Source organism: Bombina bombina, chromosome 1, assembly GCF_027579735.1.
Source record: "Bombina bombina isolate aBomBom1 chromosome 1, aBomBom1.pri, whole genome shotgun sequence".
Classification (NCBI taxonomy): domain Eukaryota; kingdom Metazoa; phylum Chordata; class Amphibia; order Anura; family Bombinatoridae; genus Bombina; species Bombina bombina.
This window is the reverse complement of record NC_069499.1, coordinates 154081293-154107810: the sequence shown is the minus strand read 5'-3', so window position 1 is coordinate 154107810 and position 26518 is coordinate 154081293. Positions and strand designations below refer to the sequence as shown.

Sequence of the window (26518 nt, the reverse complement as noted above, 5' to 3'; positions counted from 1 at the left end):
ACTATTAAAATCAGCTAAGTTAAGGGCTAGGAATTTAGATAGGAATAGACTCCTCAATAATACCAATAAACATCAAGCTAATAATGAGGAGATGAACAACCAAACAAGGTTTATAACCACCTATAGTGAGGGTGCGGGTATAATAAAGAAGGTAATGAATAAACATTGGGGAATACTTAAGTCTGATCCAATCTTAAGTCAAATTATAGCAGACAAACCTTGTATTACTTTCAGAAAAAATCGAAACTTGAAAAATCATCTAGCTCCCAGTAAATTGAGAAAAGGGGAAAATAATGGTTTAATAACTAATGAAAATAAAAATACCCTAAGTAACTGGTTATCTATTCCAGCTGGTACTTACAAATGTAATAAGGGCAAATGTAACATGTGCTCCTTTGTCAGAAAAGGTAACAAGTTCAGTAATTCTGATGGTACAGAACAATTTGAAGTCAAACACAGATGCAACTGTGAATCAACATACACTGTCTATCTGCTAAGATGCAGTTGTGATTTGATTTACATTGGACGTACCAAAAGAAAGACAAGAACAAGGTTCAATGAACACCTTTACAATATTAAAAATGGTTTAAAAAAACATAGTGTACCCAATCATTTTTTATTGGTCCATGGCAGTAACCCGAGAGGTTTAGAAGTACAAATAATAGATTGGATACCACCAAGCTATCCTAATAGATTGAGAACTCTAAGACAACGAGAAACTGAATGGATTTACAAGTTAAAGAATTTGAATCCTTCAGGTCTCAACATTGATTTAGACGTACAGGCCTTTCTTTGAATAATTGTGGTTTTTAAGTTGTAATATCTGTACATGGGTCTTTTAATATTTTAATATCTCAATAGAATTTATTTGTTGTATCAGAGTCTATGAATTTCTTCTTTAGTTAGTTTTATAAAGAATTTTTCCATAGAAATACATATTTGTGCAATAATTTTTGAATAACAACATGAATTTACTTATGTGTGTTTTTTTATCGTTAAAGGATTTACAACAATATTCAGTATACTATGAATATATTTATCTTCTAAGTTTCTAATTTATTTATGATGTATTTAAAATGTATTTTTATATGTGTATTGGTGTATATCATTTTTTGTATATATTATGTTCTTTTTAATATATTATATTATATTGCTGTACGTAGGATGAGTTTTCAAATTGTTTTTAAATAACTATCATATGCAATGTTTTTTACATAACTATTATATGCATTTTTTTAGTATTTATATTCCTAATTGTGTGCTCTAATAATTGTACCACTGAGTATAATCAATTGTTATCGTGATTTAGTATACAACTTGTAATAATTGCCTTTATGGTTGAAATAGTTAATCCGCTGTTCATAAGGGTGTGTACGTAGAACGCATCCGGATTGGTGTGTAACAGTATCCAATCAGGTGGAAGCACCGGCTTTAAATATGAACATTCAACTCAGCATTATCTTGCTATTGATAAAGCCCGGGCGTACACCGGGGGAAACGCGTCGTGCTATCTACATGTTTTAAAGAAGGGTTTGGACAAAGCCGCCTACTGTGACCTAAGCTGCGTGCAGCGCTCAGATGAGAAGTGAGACATACCAGTCGGCTGTGGTCTTCTTTGCTTCTGGATCCAAGAATTGTTCACATCATAGATTGTGAAAGGCTTTTCTAAAACCTACCGTTTGTAAGTAGGAATTGTACTGTGTCTTGTATATGTGCCAATAAAACTACTACCTTGAATCTCGGTTCTTCTGCGCTGTTCTTACTTCACAGCTTTTTTGCATCACGTCATTATCCAGTGTGGGGAGAGAGACACAGGACGAGAGTGGCTGCATTAGGATCGAGTTGAAAAGAACATTACTTGTGGGTGGAAGCACCTGTATCCCACTTTGTTCCACAGAGGATAAGTCTGTATTTAAGACTAGTGGTAATATTGTCATTTTCTATGTGAAGCGCTGCTTTCTATTTTCCTTTTCTCTGTTTAAATTTTCATTTCTACAGAATCTATTAGAGTCCCTAGGAAGGAAACCCTTGTGAGAGGAGATAGAGAACTCTTTTCTTCGTTCACTTTCCACCCATGCAACCTCAGGAATGCCAGAACTATCTCTGTATGAGATTTGGCAATTTGAAAGCTTGACGCCTGTATCAGGATGTCGTCCAGGTAAGGAGCCACCGCTATGCCTCGCGGTCTTAGGACCGCCAGAAGTGAGCCCAGAACCTTTGTAAAAATTCTTGGGGCTGTAGCCAACCCGAATGGAAGAGCTACAAATTAGTAATGCCTGTCTAGAAAGTCAAACCTCAGGAACTGATGATGATTCTTGTGAATCGGAATGTGAAGGTAGGCATCCTTTAAGTCCACTGTGGTCATGTACTGACCCTCTTGGATCATGGGTAAAATGGTTCGAATAGTTTCCATCTTGAATGACGGAACTCTGAGGAATTTGTTTAGGATCTTTAAATCCAAAATTGGTCTGAAGGTTCCCTCTTTCTTTCATGTAATTAGCAAGAGTCCATGAGCTAGTGACGTATGGGATATACATTCCTACCAGGAGGGGCAAAGTTTCCCAAACCTTAAAATGCCTATAAATACACCCCTCACCACACCCACAATTCAGTTTTACAAACTTTGCCTCCGATGGAGGTGGTGAAGTAAGTTTGTGCTAGATTCTACGTTGATATGCGCTCCGCAGCAAGTTGGAGCCCGGTTTCCTCTCAGCGTGCAGTGAATGTCAGAGGGATGTGAGGAGAGTATTGCCTATTTGAATGCAGTGATCTCCTTCTACGGGGTCTATTTCATAGGTTCTCTGTTATCGGTCGTAGAGATTCATCTCTTACCTCCCTTTTCAGATCGACGATATACTCTTATATATACCATTACCTCTGCTGATTCTCGTTTCAGTACTGGTTTGGCTTTCTACAAACATGTAGATGAGTGTCCTGGGGTAAGTAAATCTTATTTTCTGTGACACTCTAAGCTATGGTTGGGCACTTTTATATAAAGTTCTAAATATATGTATTCAAACATTTATTTGCCTTGACTCAGGATGTTCAACATTCCTTATTTTCAGACAGTCAGTTTCATATTTGGGATAAATGCATTTGTTTCAATCATTTTTTCTTACCTTTAAAAATTTGACTTTTTCCCTGTGGGCTGTTAGGCTCGCGGGGGCAGAAAATGCTTCATTTTATTGCGTCATTCTTGGCGCGGACTTTTTTGGCGCAAAAATTTTTTTGTTTCCGGCGTCATACGTGTCGCCGGAAGTTGCGTCATTTTTTGACGTTTTTTTGCGTCAAAAATGTCGGCGTTCCGGATGTGGCGTCATTTTTGGCGCCAAAAGCATTTAGGCGCCAAATAATGTGGGCGTCTCTTTTGGCGCTAAAAAATATGGGCGTCATTTTTGTCTCCACATTATTTAAGTCTCATTATTTATTGCTTCTGGTTGCTAGAAGCTTGTTCACTGGCATTTTTTTCCCATTCCTGAAACTGTCATTTAAGGAATTTGATCAATTTTGCTTTATATGTTGTTTTTTTCTTTTACATATTGCAAGATGTTCCACGTTGCAACTGAGTCAGAAGATACTACAGGAAAAACAGAATTTATGTTTACCTGATAAATTACTTTCTCCAACGGTGTGTCCGGTCCACGGCGTCATCCTTACTTGTGGGATATTCTCTTCCCCAACAGGAAATGGCAAAGAGCCCAGCAAAGCTGGTCACATGATCCCTCCTAGGCTCCGCCTACCCCAGTCATTCGACCGACGTTAAGGAGGAATATTTGCATAGGAGAAACCATATGGTACCGTGGTGACTGTAGTTAAAGAAAATAAATTATCAGACCTGATTAAAAAAACCAGGGCGGGCCGTGGACCGGACACACCGTTGGAGAAAGTAATTTATCAGGTAAACATAAATTCTGTTTTCTCCAACATAGGTGTGTCCGGTCCACGGCGTCATCCTTACTTGTGGGAACCAATACCAAAGCTTTAGGACACGGATGAAGGGAGGGAGCAAATCAGGTCACCTAAATGGAAGGCACCACGGCTTGCAAAACCTTTCTCCCAAAAATAGCCTCAGAAGAAGCAAAAGTATCAAACTTGTAAAATTTGGTAAAAGTGTGCAGTGAAGACCAAGTCGCTGCCCTACATATCTGATCAACAGAAGCCTCGTTCTTGAAGGCCCATGTGGAAGCCACAGCCCTAGTGGAATGAGCTGTGATTCTTTCGGGAGGCTGCCGTCCGGCAGTCTCGTAAGCCAATCTGATGATGCTTTTAATCCAAAAAGAGAGAGAGGTAGAAGTTGCTTTTTGACCTCTCCTTTTACCGGAATAAACAACAAACAAGGAAGATGTTTGTCTAAAATCCTTTGTAGCATCTAAATAGAATTTTAGAGCGCGAACAACATCCAAATTGTGCAACAAACGTTCCTTCTTTGAAACTGGTTTCGGACACAGAGAAGGTACGATAATCTCCTGGTTAATGTTTTTGTTAGAAACAACTTTTGGAAGAAAACCAGGTTTAGTACGTAAAACCACCTTATCTGCATGGAACACCAGATAAGGAGGAGAACACTGCAGAGCAGATAATTCTGAAACTCTTCTAGCAGAAGAAATTGCAACCAAAAACAAAACTTTCCAAGATAATAACTTAATATCAACGGAATGTAAGGGTTCAAACGGAACCCCCTGAAGAACTGAAAGAACTAAATTGAGACTCCAAGGAGGAGTCAAAGGTTTGTAAACAGGCTTAATTCTAACCAGAGCCTGAACAAAGGCTTGAACATCTGGCACAGCGGCCAGCTTTTTGTGAAGTAACACAGACAAGGCAGAAATCTGTCCCTTCAGGGAACTTGCAGATAATCCTTTTTCCAATCCTTCTTGAAGGAAGGATAGAATCCTAGGAATCTTAACCTTGTCCCAAGGGAATCCTTTAGATTCACACCAACAGATATATTTTTTCCAAATTTTGTGGTAAATCTTTCTAGTTACAGGCTTTCTGGCCTGAACAAGAGTATCGATAACAGAATCTGAGAACCCTCGCTTCGATAAGATCAAGCGTTCAATCTCCAAGCAGTCAGCTGGAGTGAAACCAGATTCGGATGTTCGAACGGACCCTGAACAAGAAGGTCTCGTCTCAAAGGTAGCTTCCAAGGTGGAGCCGATGACATATTCACCAGATCTGCATACCAAGTCCTGCGTGGCCACGCAGGAGCTATCAAGATCACCGACGCCCTCTCCTGATTGATCCTGGCTACCAGCCTGGGGATGAGAGGAAACGGCGGGAACACATAAGCTAGTTTGAAGGTCCAAGGTGCTACTAGTGCATCCACTAGAGCCGCCTTGGGATCCCTGGATCTGGACCCGTAGCAAGGAACTTTGAAGTTCTGACGAGAGGCCATCAGATCCATGTCTGGAATGCCCCACAGCTGAGTGACTTGGGCAAAGATTTCCGGATGGAGTTCCCACTCCCCCGGATGCAATGTCTGACGACTCAGAAAATCCGCTTCCCAATTTTCCACTCCTGGGATGTGGATAGCAGACAGGTGGCAGGAGTGAGACTCCGCCCATAGAATGATTTTGGTCACTTCTTCCATCGCCAGGGAACTCCTTGTTCCCCCCTGATGGTTGATGTACGCAACAGTTGTCATGTTGTCTGATTGAAACCGTATGAACTTGGCCCTCGCTAGCTGAGGCCAAGCCTTGAGAGCATTGAATATCGCTCTCAGTTCCAGAATATTTATCGGCAGAAGAGATTCTTCCCGAGACCAAAGACCCTGAGCTTTCAGGGATCCCCAGACCGCGCCCCAGCCCATCAGACTGGCGTCGGTCGTGACAATGACCCACTCTGGTCTGCGGAATGTCATCCCTCGTGACAGGTTGTCCAGGGACAGCCACCAACGGAGTGAGTCTCTGGTCCTCTGATTTACTTGTATCTTTGGAGCCAAGTCTGTATAGTCCCCATTCCACTGACTGAGCATGCACAGTTGTAATGGTCTTAGATGAATGCGCGCAAAAGGAACTATGTCCATTGCCGCTACCATCAACCCGATCACTTCCATGCACTGAGCTATGGAAGGAAGAGGAACGGAATGAAGTATCCGACAAGAGTCTAGAAGTTTTGTTTTTCTGGCCTCTGTCAGAAAAATCCTCATTTCTAAGGAGTCTATTATTGTTCCCAAGAAGGGAACCCTTGTTGACGGAGATAGAGAACTCTTTTCCACGTTCACTTTCCATCCGTGAGATCTGAGAAAGGCCAGGACAATGTCCGTGTGAGCCTTTGCTTGAGGAAGGGACGACGCTTGAATCAGAATGTCGTCCAAGTAAGGTACTACAGCAATGCCCCTTGGTCTTAGCACAGCTAGAAGGGACCCTAGTACCTTTGTGAAAATCCTTGGAGCAGTGGCTAATCCGAAAGGAAGCGCCACGAACTGGTAATGTTTGTCCAGGAATGCGAACCTCAGGAACCGATGATGTTCCTTGTGGATAGGAATATGTAGATACGCATCCTTTAAATCCACCGTGGTCATGAATTGACCTTCCTGGATGGAAGGAAGAATAGTTCGAATGGTTTCCATCTTGAACGATGGAACCTTGAGAAACTTGTTTAAGATCTTGAGATCTAAGATTGGTCTGAACGTTCCCTCTTTTTTGGGAACTATAAACAGATTGGAGTAGAACCCCATCCCTTGTTCTCTTAATGGAACAGGATGAATCACTCCCATTTTTAACAGGTCTTCTACACAATGTAAGAATGCCTGTCTTTTTATGTGGTCTGAAGACAACTGAGACCTGTGGAACCTCCCCCTTGGGGGAAGTCCCTTGAATTCCAGAAGATAACCTTGGGAGACTATTTCTAGCGCCCAAGGATCCAGAACATCTCTTGCCCAAGCCTGAGCGAAGAGAGAGAGTCTGCCCCCCACCAGATCCGGTCCCGGATCGGGGGCCAACATTTCATGCTGTCTTGGTAGCAGTGGCAGGTTTCTTGGCCTGCTTTCCCTTGTTCCAGCCTTGCATTGGTCTCCAGGCTGGCTTGGCTTGAGAAGTATTACCCTCTTGCTTAGAGGACGTAGCACTTTTGGCTGGTCCGTTTCTACGAAAGGGACGAAAATTAGGTTTATTTTTTGCCTTGAAAGGCCGATCCTGAGGAAGGGCGTGGCCCTTACCCCCAGTGATATCAGAGATAATCTCTTTCAAGTCAGGGCCAAACAGCGTTTTCCCCTTGAAAGGAATGTTAAGTAGCTTGTTCTTGGAAGACGCATCAGCCGACCAAGATTTCAACCAAAGCGCTCTGCGCGCCACAATAGCAAACCCAGAATTCTTAGCCGCTAACCTAGCCAATTGCCAAGTGGCGTCTAGGGTGAAAGAATTAGCCAATTTGAGAGCATTGATTCTGTCCATAATCTCCTCAAAAGGAGTAGAATCACTATCGACCGCCTTTATCAGCTCATCGAACCAGAAACATGCGGCTGTAGCGACAGGGACAATGCATGAAATTGGTTGTAGAAGGTAACCCTGCTGAACAAACATCTTTTTAAGCAAACCTTCTAATTTTTTATCCATAGGATCTTTGAAAGCACAACTATCCTCTATGGGTATAGTGGTGCGTTTGTTTAAAGTGGAAACCGCTCCCTCGACCTTGGGGACTGTCTGCCATAAGTCCTTTCTGGGGTCGACCATAGGAAACAATTTTTTAAATATGGGGGGAGGGACGAAAGGAATACCGGGCCTTTCCCATTCTTTATTAACAATGTCCGCCACCCGCTTGGGTATAGGAAAAGCTTCTGGGAGCCCCGGCACCTCTAGGAACTTGTCCATTTTACATAGTTTCTCTGGGATGACCAACTTGTCACAATCATCCAGAGTGGATAATACCTCCTTAAGCAGAATGCGGAGATGTTCCAACTTAAATTTAAATGCAATCACATCAGGTTCAGCTTGTTGAGAAATGTTCCCTGAATCAGTAATTTCTCCCTCAGACAAAACCTCCCTGGCCCCATCAGACTGTGTTAGGGGCCCTTCAGAAATATCATTATCAGCGTCGTCATGCTCTTCAGTATCTAAAACAGAGCAGTCGCGCTTACGCTGATAAGTGTTCATTTTGGCTAAAATGTTTTTGACAGAATTATCCATTACAGCCGTTAATTGTTGCATAGTAAGGAGTATTGGCGCGCTAGATGTACTAGGGGCCTCCTGAGTGGGCAAGACTCGTGTAGACGAAGGAGGGAATGATGCAGTACCATGCTTACTCCCCTCACTTGAGGAATCATCTTGGGCATCATTGTCATTGTCACATAAATCACATTTATTTAAATGAATAGGAATTCTGGCTTCCCCACATTCAGAACACAGTCTATCTGGTAGTTCAGACATGTTAAACAGGCATAAACTTGATAACAAAGTACAAAAAACGTTTTAAAATAAAACCGTTACTGTCACTTTAAATTTTAAACTGAACACACTTTATTACTGCAATTGCGAAAAAACATGAAGGAATTGTTCAAAATTCACCAAATTTTCACCACAGTGTCTTAAAGCCTTAAAAGTATTGCACACCAAATTTGGAAGCTTTAACCCTTAAAATAACGGAACCGGAGCCGTTTTGAACTTTAACCCCTTTACAGTCCCTGGTATCTGCTTTGCTGAGACCCAACCAAGCCCCAAGGGGAATACGATACCAAATGACGCCTTCAGAAAGTCTTTTCTAAGTAACAGAGCTCCTCTCACATGCGACTGCATGCCATGCCTCTCAAAAACAAGTGCGCAACACCGGCGCGAAAATGAGGCTCTGCCTATGCTTTGGGAAAGCCCCTAAAGAATAAGGTGTCTAAAACAGTGCCTGCCGATATTATTATATCAAAATACCCAGATAAAATGATTCCTCAAGGCTAAATATGTGTAAATAATGAATCGATTTAGCCCAGAAAAAGTCTACAGTCTTAATAAGCCCTATTTTGAAGCCCTTATTTACGATCGTAATAAACATGGCTTACCGGATCCCATAGGGAAAATGACAGCTTCCAGCATTACATCGTCTTGTTAGAATGTGTCATACCTCAAGCAGCAAGAGACTGCTCACTGTTCCCCCAACTGAAGTTAATTGCTCTCAACAGTCCTGTGTGGAACAGCCATGGATTTTAGTGACGGTTGCTAAAATCATTTTCCTCATACAAACAGAAATCTTCATCTCTTTTCTGTTTCTGAGTAAATAGTACATACCAGCACTATTTCAAAATAACAAACTCTTGATTGAATAATAAAAAACTACAGTTAAACACTAAAAAACTCTAAGCCATCTCCGTGGAGATGTTGCCTGTACAACGGCAAAGAGAATGACTGGGGTAGGCGGAGCCTAGGAGGGATCATGTGACCAGCTTTGCTGGGCTCTTTGCCATTTCCTGTTGGGGAAGAGAATATCCCACAAGTAAGGATGACGCCGTGGACCGGACACACCTATGTTGGAGAAATCACTGCACAGTGCTGGAGCTACCAAGCTAAGTGTATCTGCTATAAACTTTTGGTATCTGTTTCTCCAGCTGTTATTTGTATTGCATGTCATGTCAAACTTATTAATGCAGATAAAATTTCCTTTAGTACTGTTACATTACCTGTTGCTGTTCCGTCAACATCTAATTTTCAGAGTGTTCCTGATAACATAAGAGATTTTATTTTTTAAATCCATTAAGAAGGCTATGTCTGTTATTTCTCCTTCTAGTATACATAAAAGTCTTTTAAAACTTCTCTTTTTTGCAGATGAATTTTTAAATGAACATCATCATTCTGATACTGATAATGGTTCTTCTGGTTCAGAGGTTTCTGTCTCAGAGGTTGATGCTGATAAATCTTTGTATTTGTTCAAGATGGAATTTATTCGTTCTTTACTTAAAGAAGTGTTATTTGCATTAGAAATAGAGGATTCTGGTCCTCTTGATACTAAATGTAAACGTTTAAATAAGGTTTTTAAATCTCCTGTAGTTATTCCAGAAGTGTTTTATCTCCCTGATGCTATTTCTGAAGTAATTTCCAGGGAATGGAATAATTTGGGTAATTTATTTACTCCTTCTAGACGTTTAAGCAAATTATATCCTGTGCCATCTGACAGATTAGAGTTTTTTGGGACAAAAATCCCTAAGGTTATGGGGCTGTCTCTACTCCTGCTAATGTACTACTATTCCTATGGCAGATAGTACTTCATTTAAGGATCCTTTAGATAGGAAAATTGAATCCTTTCTAAGAAAAGCTTACTTATGTTCAGGTAATCTTCTTAGACCTGCTATATTTTTAGCGGATGTTGCTGCAGCTTCAACTTTTTGGTTAGAAGCTTTAGCGCAACAAGTAACAGATCATAATTTTATAGCATTATTATTATTCTATAACATGCTAATAATTTTATTGGTGATATCATCTTTTGATATCATTAGAGTTGATGTCTCTAGCTATTTTAGCTAGAAAAGCTTTATGGATTAAACTTGGAATGCTGACATGTCTTCTAAGTCAACTTTGCTTTCCCTTTCTTTCCAGGGTAAATAATCATTTTCGTTCCTTTCCTCACAACAAGGAACAAAAGCCTGATCCTTCATCCTCAGGAGCGGTATCAGTTTGGAAACTATTTCCAGTTTGGAATATATCCAAGCCTTATAGAAACCTATAGCCAGCTCCTAAGTACCTATGAAGGTGCGGCCCTTATTCCAGCTCAGCTGGTATGGGGCAGATTACGTTTTCTTCAAAGAAATTTGGATCAATTCCGTTCTTAATCTCTGGTTTCAGAAACATTGTTTCAGAAAGGTACAGAATTGGCTTCAAGTTAAGGCCTCCTGCTAAGAGATTCTTTTCTTTCCCGTGTCCCAGTTAACACAGCAAAGGCTCAGCATTTCTGAAATGTGTTTCAGATCTAGAGTTGGCTGGAGTATTTATGCCAGTTCCAGTTCTGGAACAGGGGCTGGGGTTTTATTTTATCTCTTCATTGTACCAAAGAAGGTCAATTCCTTCAGACCAGTTCTGGATCTATCATTATTGAATCGTTATGTTTGGATACCAACATTCAAGATGGTTACTGTAGGACTATCCTGCCTTTTGTTTAGCAAGGGCATTATATGTCTACAATAGATTTACAGGATGTGTATCTGCATATTCCGATTCATCCAGATCACTTTTAGTGTCTGAGATTCTCTTTTTAGACAAGCATTACCAGTTTTGTGGCTCTACCGTTTGGCCTAGCCTCAGTTCCAAGAATTTTTTTCAAAGGTTCTCGGTGCCCTTCTTTCTGTAATCAGAGAATAGGGTTTTGGTATTTCCTTATTTGGACGATATCTTGGTACTTGCTCAGTCTTCTCATTTTCGAAGAATCTCATACGAATCGACTTGTGTTGTTTTCTTCAAGTTCATGGTTGGAGGATCAATTTACCAATCAGTTCATTGATTCCTCAGACAAGGGTAACCTTTTTAGGTTTCTAGATAAATTCAGTGTCTATGACTCTGTCCTTGTCAGACAAGAGAAGTTTAACATTGATATCAGCTTGTCAAAACCTTCAGTCACAATCATTCCCTTTGGTAGCCTTATGCATGGAAATGTTGGGTCTTAGGACTGCCGCATCAGATGCGATCTCCTTTGCTCGTTTTCACATGCGACCTCTTCAGCTCTGTATGCTGAACCAATGGTGCAGGGATTACTCAAAGATATCTCAATTAATATCTTTAAACCGATTCTACGACACTCTCTGACATGGTGGACAGATCACCATCGTTTAGTTCAGGGGGCTTCTTGTTCTTCCGACCTGGACTATAATCTCAACAGATGCAAGTCTTACAGGTTGGGGAGCTGTGTGGGGGTATCTGACGGCACAAGGGGTTTGGGAATCTCAGGAGGTGAGATTTCCGATCAATATTTTGGAACTCCGTGCAATTTTCAGAGCTCTTCAGTCTTGGCCTCTTCTGAAGAGAGAGTTGTTCATTTGTTTTCAGATAGACAATGTCACAACTGTGGCATACATCAATCATCAAGGAGGGACTCACAGTCCTCTGGCTATGAAAGAAGTATCTCGAATTTTGGTTTGGGCGGAATCCAGCTCCTGTCTAATCTCTGCGGTTCATATCCCAGGTATGGACAATTGGAAAGCGGATTATCTCAGTCGCCAAACGTTGCATCCGGGCGAATGGTCTCTTCACCCAGAGGTGTTTCTTCAGATTATTCAAATGTGGGAACTTCCAGAAATAGATCTGATGGCTTCTCATCTAAACAAGAAACTTCCCAGGTATCTGTCCAGATCCCGGGATCCTCAGGCAGAGGCAGTGGATGCATTATCACTTCCTTGGAAGTATCATCCTGCCTATATCTTTCCGCCTCTAGTTCTTCTTCCAAGAGTAATCTCCAAGATTCTGAAGGAATGCTCGTTTGTTCTGCTGGTAGCTCCGGCATGGCCTCACAGGTTTTGGTATGCGGATCTTGTCCGGATGGCCTCTTGCCAACCGTGGACTCTTCCGTTAAGACCAGACCTTTTGTCTCAAGGTCCTTTTTTCCATCAGGATCTGAAATCCTTAAATTTAAAGGTATGGAGATTGAACGCTTGATTCTTGGTCAAAGAGGTTTCTCTGACTCTGTGATTAATACTATGTTACAGGCTCGTAAATCTGTATCCAGAGAGATATATTATAGAGTCTGGAAGACTTATATTTCTTGGTGTCTTTCTCATCATTTTTCTTGGCATTCTTTTAGAATACCGAGAATATTACAGTTTCTTCAGGATGGTTTAGATAAGGGTTTGTCCGCAAGTTCCTTGAAAGGTCAAATCTCTGCTCTTTCTGTTCTTTTTCACAGAAAGATTGCTATTCTTCCTGATATTCATTGTTTTGTACAAGCTTTGGTTCGTATAAAGCCTGTCATTAAGTCAATTTCTCCTCCTTGGAGTTTGAATTTGGTTCTGGGGGCTCTTCAAGCTCCTCCATTTGAACCTATGCATTCATTGGATATTAAATTACTTTCTTGGAAAGTTTTGTTCCTTTTGGCCATCTCTTCTGCCAGAAGAGTTTCTGAATTTTCTGCTCTTTCTTGTGAGTCTCCTTTTCTGATTTTTCATCAGGATAAGGCGGTGTTGCGAACTTCTTTTGAATTTTTACCTAAGTTGTGAATTCCAACAACATTAGTAGAGACATTGTGGTTCCTTCATTATGTCCTAATCCTAAGAATTCTAAGGAGAAATCGTTGCATTCTTTGGATGTTATTAGAGCTTTGAAATATTATGTTGAAGCTACTAAGTCTTTCCGAAAGACTTCTAGTTTATTTGTTATCTTTTCCGGTTTTAGAAAGGCCAGAAAACTTCTGCCATTTCTTTGGCATCTTGGTTGAAATCTTTATTTCATCTTGCCTATGTTGAGTCGGGTAAGACTCCGCCTCATAGGATTACAGCTCATTCTACTAGGTCAGTTTCTACTTCCTGGGCGTTTAGGAATGAAGCTTCGGTTGATCAGATTTGCAAAGCGGCAACTTGGTCCTCTTTGCATACTTTTACCAAATTCTACCATTTTGTTGTATTTTCTTCTTCTGAAGCAGTTTTTGGTAGAAAAGTACTTCAGGCAGCGGTTTCAGTTTGAATCTTCTGCTTATGTTTTTCATTAAACTTTATTTTGGGTGTGGATTATTTTCAGCAGGAATTGGCTGTCTTTATTTTATCCCTCCCTCTCTAGTGACTCTTGTGTGGAAAGATCCACATCTTGGGTAGTCATTATCCCATACGTCACTAGCTCATGGACTCTTGCTAATTACATGAAAGAAAACATAATTTATGTAAGAACTTACCTGATAAATTCATTTCTTTCATATTAGCAAGAGTCCATGAGGCCCGCCCTTTTTTGTGGTGGTTATGATTTTTTTGTATAAAGCACAATTATTCCAATTCCTTATTTTATATGCTTTTGCACTTTTTTCTTATCACCCCACTTCTTGGCTATTCGTTAAACTGAATTGTGGGTGTGGTGAGGGGTGTATTTATAGGCATTTTAAGGTTTGGGAAACTTTGCCCCTCCTGGTAGGAATGTATATCCCATACGTCACTAGCTCATGGACTCTTGCTAATATGAAAGAAATGAATTTATCAGGTAAGTTCTTACATAAATTATGTTTTTTTGGGAACCACAAACAGATTTGAATAAAACCCCTGTCCTTGTTCCGTCCGCGGAACTGGATGGATCACTCCCATTACAAGGAGATCTTGTACGCAGCTTAGGAATGCCTCTTTCTTTATCTGGTTTGCAGATAATCTTGAAAGGTCAAATCTCCCTTGTGGAGGAGAAGCTTTGAAGTCCAAAAGATATCCCTGAGATATGATCTCCAATGCCCAGGGATCCTGAACATCTCTTGCCCACGCCTGGGCGAAGAGAGAGAGTCTGCCCCCTACTAGATCCGTTGTTGGATAGGGGGCCGCTCCTTCATGCTGTCTTAGAGGCAGCAGCAGGCTTTCTGGCCTGCTTGCCCTTGTTCCAGGACTGGTTAGGTTTCCAGGCCTGCTTGGATTGAGCATAAGTTCCCTCTTGTTTTGAAGCAGAGGAAGTTGATGCTGCACCTGCCTTGAAATTTCGAAAGGCACGAAAATTAGACTGTTTGGCCTTTGATTTGGCCCTGTCCTGAGGAAGGGTATGACCCTTACCTCCAGTAATGTCAGCAATAATTTCTTTCAAACCAGGCCCGAATAAGGTCTGCCCCTTGAAAGGAATGTTGAGTAATTTAGACTTTGAAGTCACATCAGCTGACCAGGATTTGAGCCATAGCGCCGTACGCGCCTGGATGGCGAATCCGCAATTCTTAGCCGTTAGTTTAGTCAAATGAACAATGGCATCAGAAACAAATGAGTTAGCTAGCGTAAGAGTTCTAAGCTTGTCAACAATTTCAGTCAATGGAGCTGTATAGATGGCCTCTTCCAGGGCCTCAAACCAGAATGCCGCCGCAGCAGTGACAGGCACAATGCATGCAAGGGGCTGTAAAATAAAACCTTGTTGAATAAACATTTTCTTAAGGTAACCCTCTAATTTTTTATCCATTGGATCTGAAAAAGCACAACTGTCCTCAACCGGGATAGTGGTACGCTTTGCTTAAGTAGAAACTGCTCCCTCCACCTTAGTGACTGTCTGCCATAAGTCCAGTGTAGTGGCATCTATTGGAAACATTTTTCTAAATATAGGAGGTGGGGAAAAGGGCACACCGGGCCTATCCCACTCCTTACTAAAAATTTCTGTAAGCCTTTTAGGTATTGGAAAAACATCAGTACTCACCGGCACTGCATAGTATTTATCCAGCCTACACAATTTCTCTGGCACTGCAATTGTGTCACAGTCATTCAGAGCAGCTAATACCTCCCCAAGCAATACACGGAGGTTCTCAAGCTTAAATTTAAAATTAAAAATCTCTGAATCAGGTCTCCCCAATTCAGAGACGTCACCCACAGACTGAAGCTCTCCGTCCTCAGGTTCTGCATATTGTGACGCAGTATCAGACATGGCTCTTACAGCATCTACGCGCTCTGTATATCGTCTAACCCCAGAGCTATCGCGCTTGCCTCTCAATTCAGGCAATCTGGATAATACCTCTGACAGGGTATTATTCATGATTGCAGCCATGTCCTGCAAAGTAATCGCTATGGGCGTCCCTGATGTACTTGGCGCCATATTAGCGTGCGTCCCTTGAGCGGGAGGCGAAGGGTCCGACACGTGGGGAGAGTTAGTCGACATAAGTTCCCCCTCGACAGACCCCTCTGGTGACAATTCTTTTATAGATAAAGACTGATCTTTACTGTTTAAGGTGAAATCAATACATTTAGTACATATTCTCCTATGGCTTTTAAACATAATGAACAAGTATCCTCTGTTTCAGACATGTTTGTACAAACTAGCAATGAGACTAGCAAGCTTGGAAAACACTTTAAAGCAAGTTAACAAGCAATATAAAAAAACGTTACTGTGCCTTTAAAAGAAACAAATTTTGACAAAATTTGAAATAACAGTGAAAAAAGGCAGTTACACTAACAAAATTTTTACAGTGTATGTAACAAGTCAGCAGAGCATTGCACCCACTTGCAAATGGATGATTAACCCCTTAATACCAAAAATGGAATAATAAATGACAAAAACGTTTTTTAAACACAGTCACAACAACTACCACAGTCTACTGTGGTTGTTACCCTCCTCAAACACGACTTTGAAGCCTTTTGAGCCCTTCAGAGATGTCCTATATCATGCAGAAGGAAGCTGAGTGTCTCAGTCTGTAATTCTAGCTGTCGGCCCCTCCCACTCATATTACAACAGTGGAAAGCCTCAGGAAACTGTTTCTAGGAAAAAATCAAGCCAGCCATGTGGAAAAAAACTAGGCCCCAATAAGTTTTGTCACCAAACATATATAAAAACGATTAACATGCCAGCAAACGTTTTATATTACACTTTTATAAGAGTATGTATCTCTGTTAATAAGCCTGATACCAGTCGCTATCAATGCATTTAAGGCTTAACTTACATTAATCCGGTATCATCAGCATTTTTCTAGCAAATTCCATCCCTAGAAATATGTTAACTGCACATACCTTATTGCAGGAAAACCTGCACGCCATTCCCCCTCTGAAGTTACCTCACTCCTCAGAATATGTGAGAACGGCAGTAGATCTTAGTTACTTCTGCTAAGATCATAGAAATCACAGGCAGATTCTTCTTCTAATGCTGCCTGAGATGAAACAGTACACTCCGGTACCATTTAAAAATAACAAACTTTTGATTGAAGTTAAAAAACTAACTATAATACAACACTCTCCTCTTACTACGTCCATCTTTGTTGAGAGTTGCAAGAGAATGACTGGATATGGCAGTGAGGGGAGGAGCTATATAGCAGCTCTGCTGTGGGTGATCCTCTTGCAACTTCCTGTTGGGAAGGAGAATATCCCACAAGTAATGGATGATCCGTGGACTGGATACACTTAACAAGATAAATTACCCTTTACTGCATGATGCCAGTCGTTATTAAATCACTGCAGTCAGGCTTACCTTAACTATATCAGGCACTGTCAGCATTTTCTAGTTCTTATCATCCTCTAGAAAAAAATATACTGAACATACCTCAGGGCAGTTAATTCTGCAGGCCGTTCTCCCAGCTGAAGTCTCCCATACTCTTCAGTTATGTGTGAGAACAGCAATGGACCTTAGTTACAACCTGCTAAGATCATCAAAAACCTCAGGCAAATTCTTCTTCTAATTTCTGCCTGAGGTAAAAAAAACAGTACAACGCCGGCACCGTTTAAAAATAACAAACTTTTGATTGAAGATGAACTACATTAATTCACCACATCTCTCTAGCTACTTCCCTTGTTGAGAGCTGCAAGAGAATGACTGGTAGTGGCAGTTAGGGGAGGAGCTATATAGACAGCTCTGCTGTGGGTGATCCTCTTGCAGCTTCCTGTTGGGAAGGAGAATATCCCACAAGTAATGGATGAATCCGTGGACTGGATACACCTTACAAGAGAAATAATTACTGTGTGGGGTTTAAATTTCTAACTGCCAGCTTTGGACATTTTAATGAGAACTCTGGAACTAAATGGACATGAACTTTTCTGTAGTGTTGCAATAAATTAACATAAAAGTCTGAAAACTTTCTGAATAGATACTATGCATTATTAAAAATGTTATATTACAGTCATGTCCCATTCAATTCAAGCACCCGTGTTTTTTTTTTTTTAAATATATATTTTATCTATGAGACACACAGACACATACATATTCTAATTAACAGTATTTTCATTTGTGTATAATTTTATATTGTGGTGTCTAACATACAAAAAAAAAAACAACCAAAATCTTAGTTACACAAGTAAATAAAAAAATGAAAGTCTAAATTAAAAAAAAAAAAAAAAAAAAAAAGTTAAAAACTGTTATAAAGGCATGCAAGGGGATGCCCTTAACAAAATAAAAAGTAAAAAGTGTACTTTTATTTAGTTAATAATTGTGTGCAAATTATCTAATACAAAACACAGATTTCATTTTGAAAGTGCACAGCCTTTATACATATGCATTTCTTAAAGGTGTACAAACATTCTTTAAAAAAAAAATTACATAGATGAAGAGTTGACAAATTAAAATGCCAATACTTTAAAGCATTTTAATTCGTAGGGAAGCTGCCAATTATTTTCACAATTACACATAAAACATTTTTACACTATAGAAAACCATGAGCCATATATTAAAGATTATGTACACTAGTTTATGTTTACAAATTACATTTATCAAAATTGACATGGCCAAGTCAAGTAGCTTGGTCATACAATGAGGACTTGAAAGGTATCATTTTCCCTCAGCAGAAGAATCTGAAAAATAGTAATCTTCTGCTTCCTCTTCATCCGATGGGGCAGGCTCATCTGTTTTAAACAGTTTTCCAATAACCGATGTATTGTTAATTCCTGGAAAACAAATATTATAAAGAAAATGTTCAATAGATCATTTAAAAATCACACCCCAAAGTCACATTCCGACAAGAATTTAAAAGTGTAACGTTTTCTTATTTATTTTTTTTTTATTTCTGAAGACATTCTGTTCTAAAAAGTTTGCTGCAGCAAATATCTTAGAACATTTAACAATAAATTTAAACTATTAAAGGGATATTAAACTCAAAACAGAATGCTCCAAATTATTTAATAAGGAAAATAAAATTGTCAATAATTTAAATTTACTCTGTTGCTGTCAATATCTATTTAACATTGTCTTTGCTATATAACAGACACAATCACAACAGCAAAAAAAAAAAAAAAAAAAATTAAATGAAGGGCAAACGATTCCCCAGTTCAACCACTTAGCCAGCAACACAAAAACCCCATATCACTAACTCCCTCCGCTGTCTCGCAATCACTCAGAATGGGAAACTCAAACCCCTACCCGAACTCACCTCCATTTTAGGAGATACACGCATAAACTGGTTTAGATACCAGCAACTCGCTGACTTTTTCTCCAAACACCCTCAAAAAGCACAACTTGTACGCTCCCTAACCAGTTTTGAGAGTAGTTGTATTTATGATACACTCAACAGGGGTTTTCTATCTCTCTCACATAAAATACTCATGCAACCACCCAGAAATTGTGGGAGGCTATGAAGATCGAGTTTGAGAAAATCTTATCCATAAGCCTTGAACTCAATATCTGGTTCTTCCTCTTTAACAAATTCACCCAAATAAAATGTAAGTTACTTCTAGCTCTGTTGACCATTATGACAAATTCAGCTAAGAGACTGATCCCAAAAAATTGGCAAAGTACCAACCTCCCTTCTATCCAAGTTTGGAAGGAGACAACCACTCAATCCCTTCAATTAGAAAAATACCACTACACCCGTAACAAACAAATAGACGATTACCACTCAGTCGACTTCCTATGGGAAGAATATCTCAGACAACACCCGTACCCACAGCTGGCACCCTTACACTCCCCTAAAACCCACGGACGTCTAGCACTCTTTACCGACAAATTTAAAATGATACCCCATAACCCCTAAAAAGACAGGAGACCACCTTTGTAGCCTACCAAATAAAAATATACATGTTTTTTTCTCTGCAGGAACCATTACCTTTCGTAGACTGAACTCACTTTTTATTTATCTAGCACTGATAATATCTTATGTAATTTAAAATAGTACATGCAATGATCTATGTAATTATAACACAACCTGGTTAGCAATCTGTTATATATCACCTATGCAAAGAACCCATTGTTGTTTTTACGTCTCCTGACCAGCGAAACGCTGTTGTATATGTATCTACCTTTATTTTAAATTGTATGTAATGGTTATACTTTCTTCAATAAAGCTTTTTTTTGGAAAAGAAAAAGAAAAAAAGAAGTGCAAACAATAAAAAGAAAGTGTTAGCATGTTCAAACAGGAACGTCAGTGAACGATAGGATTGGAAACATATTGTTTCTGAATTTGACAAGAAATGTATAGATACCCTTTCTGTTAAACTTAGGATAATATTTTAATAAGCTAGAATAGATTAATGATATTTTTATTAGAACTCTACTGAGGTTTCAAAACTGAGGAATTTAAAAAAAAAAACGCTGAAGCAAAATTATAGTCTTTATTTTTCTTTCATCTAGAAGAGCCCGTTTCAAAATGTGTTTTTCTGCATGTCTGCTAAGGCGAAACACATCAGGCGGTGTAAAGAGGTAATGGATGGGGGTTCATTTTTAAGCAGAGCTCAAAGTGTCTAATTATATACTCAACGAAGGTTGCAGAGGTGGCCTAGTTTCATGAAAATAGAGCAACCAACATAGCTTGCTTCATTTGAGTAACTGTTACCTATTGCTTTAGAAAGGAAATTATACAAGTGTGCTATCACACTATTGATATAAATGTACCAGTTGCTAATAAAGTACGTGAAAGTTGTGTAAAACTTTGCAGATCTACCAAGCAATCTTGCAGCTGACAAAAGTGGTTTATTTATTCTATCACAACAAGGTTAATATAATATGATATAAGCAGGGTTGTTATATTTGTGGGAAAACTCAAAACTACAAGTGTTTATTCAAATACAAAGTGATTGTTATACAACCAAAACATAACCAATACAATTTCCTTAATTGATACTGAATACACAGGTAAATTTACAACACTGAGAACTCAATTTTTAATTTTCATTCCAAAAGTGACAAGAATGAAAGTAAATTTTTAATATTTAGTCCAACAGTGTCCAACAGTGTCACCCATAAGAGTTAAAGGGACATTAAACCTGAAAAAAAAAAAAAAAATTATGCTTACCTGATAAATTACTTTCTCTTGTGGTGTATCCAGTCCACGGATTCATCCTTTACTTGTGGGATACTCTCCTTCCTAACAGGAAGTGGCAAAGAGAGCACACAGCAGAGCTGTCCATATAGCTCCCCCTCTAGCTCCACCCCCAGTCATTTGACCGGAGGTTAGGAAGAAAAAGGAGAAACCATAGGGTGCAGTGGTGACTGTAGTTTAAACAAAAAAATCTACCTGACTTAATAGCCAGGGCCGGCCGTGGACTGGATACACCACAAGAGAAAGTAATTTATCAGGTAAGCATAAATTCTGTTTTCTCTTGTAAGGTGTATCCAGTCCACGGATTCATCCTTTATTTGTGGGATACCAATACCAAAGCTTTAGGACACGGATGAAGGGAGGGAACAAGACAGGTACCTTAAACGGAAGGCACCACTGCTTGTAAAACCTTTCTCCCAAAAATAGCCTCCGAAGAAGCAAAAGTACAGAATTTGTAAAATTTGGAAAAAGTATGCAGCGAAGACCAAGTCGCTGCCTTACAAATCTGTTCAACAGAAGCCTCATTTTTAAAAGCCCATGTGGAAGCCACTGCTCTGGTAGAATGAGCAGTAATTGTTTCAGGAGGCTGCTGGCCAGCAGTCTCATAGGCCAGATGGATGATGCTTTTCAGCCAAAAGGAAAGAGAGGTAGCAGTCGCCTTCTGACCACTCCTCTTACCAGAATAGATGACAAACAATGAAGTTTTTTGTCTGAAATCCTTAGTTGCTTGTAAATAGAACTTTAAAGCATGAACCACATCAAGATTGTGTAACAGACGTTCCTTCTTCGAAGAAGGATTAGGACACAGAGAAGGAACAACAATTTCCTGATTAATATTCTTATTAGACACAACCTTAGGAAGAAAACCGGGTTTGGTACGCAAAACTACCTTATCTGCGTGGAACACCAAATAAGGTGAGTCACACTGCAAAGCAGATAACTCTGAAACTCTTCGAGCAGAAGACATAGCTACCAGAAACAAAACTTTCCAAGATAAAAACAGAATTTATGTTTACCTGATAAATTACTTTCTCCAACGGTGTGTCCGGTCCACGGCGTCATCCTTACTTGTGGGATATTCTCTTCCCCAACAGGAAATGGCAAAGAGCCCAGCAAAGCTGGTCACATGATCCCTCCTAGGCTCCGCCTACCCCAGTCATTCGACCGACGTTAAGGAGGAATATTTGCATAGGAGAAACCATATGGTACCGTGGTGACTGTAGTTAAAGAAAATAAATTATCAGACCTGATTAAAAAAACCAGGGCGGGCCGTGGACCGGACACACCGTTGGAGAAAGTAATTTATCAGGTAAACATAAATTCTGTTTTCTCCAACATAGGTGTGTCCGGTCCACGGCGTCATCCTTACTTGTGGGAACCAATACCAAAGCTTTAGGACACGGATGAAGGGAGGGAGCAAATCAGGTCACCTAAATGGAAGGCACCACGGCTTGCAAAACCTTTCTCCCAAAAATAGCCTCAGAAGAAGCAAAAGTATCAAACTTGTAAAATTTGGTAAAAGTGTGCAGTGAAGACCAAGTCGCTGCCCTACATATCTGATCAACAGAAGCCTCGTTCTTGAAGGCCCATGTGGAAGCCACAGCCCTAGTGGAATGAGCTGTGATTCTTTCGGGAGGCTGCCGTCCGGCAGTCTCGTAAGCCAATCTGATGATGCTTTTAATCCAAAAAGAGAGAGAGGTAGAAGTTGCTTTTTGACCTCTCCTTTTACCGGAATAAACAACAAACAAGGAAGATGTTTGTCTAAAATCCTTTGTAGCATCTAAATAGAATTTTAGAGCGCGAACAACATCCAAATTGTGCAACAAACGTTCCTTCTTTGAAACTGGTTTCGGACACAGAGAAGGTACGATAATCTCCTGGTTAATGTTTTTGTTAGAAACAACTTTTGGAAGAAATCCAGGTTTAGTACGTAAAACCACCTTATCTGCATGGAACACCAGATAAGGAGGAGAACACTGCAGAGCAGATAATTCTGAAACTCTTCTAGCAGAAGAAATTGCAACCAAAAACAAAACTTTCCAAGATAATAACTTAATATCAACGGAATGTAAGGGTTCAAACGGAACCCCCTGAAGAACTGAAAGAACTAAATTGAGACTCCAAGGAGGAGTCAAAGGTTTGTAAACAGGCTTAATTCTAACCAGAGCCTGAACAAAGGCTTGAACATCTGGCACAGCGGCCAGCTTTTTGTGAAGTAACACAGACAAGGCAGAAATCTGTCCCTTCAGGGAACTTGCAGATAATCCTTTTTCCAATCCTTCTTGAAGGAAGGATAGAATCCTAGGAATCTTAACCTTGTCCCAAGGGAATCCTTTAGATTCACACCAACAGATATATTTTTTCCAAATTTTGTGGTAAATCTTTCTAGTTACAGGCTTTCTGGCCTGAACAAGAGTATCGATAACAGAATCTGAGAACCCTCGCTTCGATAAGATCAAGCGTTCAATCTCCAAGCAGTCAGCTGGAGTGAAACCAGATTCGGATGTTCGAACGGACCCTGAACAAGAAGGTCTCGTCTCAAAGATAGCTTCCAAGGTGGAGCCGATGACATATTCACCAGATCTGCATACCAAGTCCTGCGTGGCCACGCAGGAGCTATCAAGATCACCGACGCCCTCTCCTGATTGATCCTGGCTACCAGCCTGGGGATGAGAGGAAACGGCGGGAACACATAAGCTAGTTTGAAGGTCCAAGGTGCTACTAGTGCATCCACTAGAGCCGCCTTGGGATCCCTGGATCTGGACCCGTAGCAAGGAACTTTGAAGTTCTGACGAGAGGCCATCAGATCCATGTCTGGAATGCCCCACAGCTGAGTGACTTGGGCAAAGATTTCCGGATGGAGTTCCCACTCCCCCGGATGCAATGTCTGACGACTCAGAAAATCCGCTTCCCAATTTTCCACTCCTGGGATGTGGATAGCAGACAGGTGGCAGGAGTGAGACTCCGCCCATAGAATGATTTTGGTCACTTCTTCCATCGCCAGGGAACTCCTTGTTCCCCCCTGATGGTTGATGTACGCAACAGTTGTCATGTTGTCTGATTGAAACCGTATGAACTTGGCCCTCGCTAGCTGAGGCCAAGCCTTGAGAGCATTGAATATCGCTCTCAGTTCCAGAATATTTATCGGTAGAAGAGATTCTTCCCGAGACCAAAGACCCTGAGCTTTCAGGGATCCCCAGACCGCGCCCCAGCCCATCAGACTGGCGTCGGTCGTGACAATGACCCACTCTGGTCTGCGGAATGTCATCCCTCGTGACAGGTTGTCCAGGGACAGCCACCAACGGAGTGAGTCTCTGGTCCTCTGATTTACTTGTATCTTTGGAGACAAGTCTGTATAGTCCCCATTCCACTGACTGAGCATGCACAGTTGTAATGGTCTTAGATGAATGCGCGCAAAAGGAACTATGTCCATTGCCGCTACCATCAACCCGATCACTTCCATGCACTGAGCTATGGAAGGAAGAGGAACGGAATGAAGTATCCGACAAGAGTCTAGAAGTTTTGTTTTTCTGGCCTCTGTCAGAAAAATCCTCATTTCTAAGGAGTCTATTATTGTTCCCAAGAAGGGAACCCTTGTTGACGGAGATAGAGAACTCTTTTCCACGTTCACTTTCCATCCGTGAGATCTGAGAAAGGCCAGGACAATGTCCGTGGGAGCCTTTGCTTGAGGAAGGGACGACGCTTGAATCAGAATGTCGTCCAAGTAAGGTACTACAGCAATGCCCCTTGGTCTTAGCACAGCTAGAAGGGACCCTAGTACCTTTGTGAAAATCCTTGGAGCAGTGGCTAATCCGAAAGGAAGCGCCACGAACTGGTAATGTTTGTCCAGGAATGCGAACCTCAGGAACCGATGATGTTCCTTGTGGATAGGAATATGTAGATACGCATCCTTTAAATCCACCGTGGTCATGAATTGACCTTCCTGGATGGAAGGAAGAATAGTTCGAATGGTTTCCATCTTGAACGATGGAACCTTGAGAAACTTGTTTTAAGATCTTGAGATCTAAGATTGGTCTGAACGTTCCCTCTTTTTTGGGAACTATAAACAGATTGGAGTAGAACCCCATCCCTTGTTCTCTTAATGGAACAGGATGAATCACTCCCATTTTTAACAGGTCTTCTACACAATGTAAGAATGCCTGTCTTTTTATGTGGTCTGAAGACAACTGAGACCTGTGGAACCTCCCCCTTGGGGGAAGTCCCTTGAATTCCAGAAGATAACCTTGGGAGACTATTTCTAGCGCCCAAGGATCCAGAACATCTCTTGCCCAAGCCTGAGCGAAGAGAGAGAGTCTGCCCCCCACCAGATCCGGTCCCGGATCGGGGGCCAACATTTCATGCTGTCTTGGTAGCAGTGGCAGGTTTCTTGGCCTGCTTTCCCTTGTTCCAGCCTTGCATTGGTCTCCAGGCTGGCTTGGCTTGAGAAGTATTACCCTCTTGCTTAGAGGACGTAGCACTTTGGGCTGGTCCGTTTCTACGAAAGGGACGAAAATTAGGTTTATTTTTTGCCTTGAAAGGCCGATCCTGAGGAAGGGCGTGGCCCTTACCCCCAGTGATATCAGAGATAATCTCTTTCAAGTCAGGGCCAAACAGCGTTTTCCCCTTGAAAGGAATGTTAAGTAGCTTGTTCTTGGAAGACGCATCAGCCGACCAAGATTTCAACCAAAGCGCTCTGCGCGCCACAATAGCAAACCCAGAATTCTTAGCCGCTAACCTAGCCAATTGCAAAGTGGCGTCTAGGGTGAAAGAATTAGCCAATTTGAGAGCATTGATTCTGTCCATAATCTCCTCAAAAGGAGGAGAATCACTATCGACCGCCCTTATCAGCTCATCGAACCAGAAACATGCGGCTGTAGCGACAGGGACAATGCATGAAATTGGTTGTAGAAGGTAACCCTGCTGAACAAACATCTTTTTAAGCAAACCTTCTAATTTTTTATCCATAGGATCTTTGAAAGCACAACTATCCTCTATGGGTATAGTGGTGCGTTTGTTTAAAGTGGAAACCGCTCCCTCGACCTTGGGGACTGTCTGCCATAAGTCCTTTCTGGGGTCGACCATAGGAAACAATTTTTTAAATATGGGGGGAGGGACGAAAGGAATACCGGGCCTTTCCCATTCTTTATTAACAATGTCCGCCACCCGCTTGGGTATAGGAAAAGCTTCTGGGAGCCCCGGCACCTCTAGGAACTTGTCCATTTTACATAGTTTCTCTGGGATGACCAACTTGTCACAATCATCCAGAGTGGATAATACCTCCTTAAGCAGAATGCGGAGATGTTCCAACTTAAATTTAAATGCAATCACATCAGGTTCAGCTTGTTGAGAAATGTTCCCTGAATCAGTAATTTCTCCCTCAGACAAAACCTCCCTGGCCCCATCAGACTGGGTTAGGGGCCCCTCAGAAATATCATTATCAGCGTCGTCATGCTCTTCAGTATCTAAAACAGAGCAGTCGCGCTTACGCTGATAAGTGTTCATTTTGGCTAAAATGTTTTTGACAGAATTATCCATTACAGCCGTTAATTGTTGCATAGTAAGGAGTATTGGCGCGCTAGATGTACTAGGGGCCTCTTGAGTGGGCAAGACTCGTGTAGACGAAGGAGGGAATGATGCAGTACCATGCTTACTCCCCTCACTTGAGGAATCATCTTGGGCATCATTGTCATTGTCACATAAATCACATTTATTTAAATGAATAGGAATTCTGGCTTCCCCA

The 26518-nt window shown here is 40.9% G+C and overlaps 1 protein-coding gene across 1 annotated transcript in view; it reads right to left on the bottom strand.

Annotated features, from left to right (window-relative positions):
* Positions 1 to 17990: 17990 nt before the first annotated feature.
* MIS18BP1 (MIS18 binding protein 1) overlaps positions 17991 to 26518 on the bottom strand; it is a 399326-nt gene continuing 390798 nt past the window's right edge. The window contains exon 17 of the mRNA XM_053697673.1: positions 17991 to 18412. Within this exon, the coding sequence (XP_053553648.1) occupies positions 18297 to 18412 (116 nt within the window). The 3' untranslated portion in view covers positions 17991 to 18296. The remainder of the gene's footprint in view (positions 18413 to 26518) is intronic.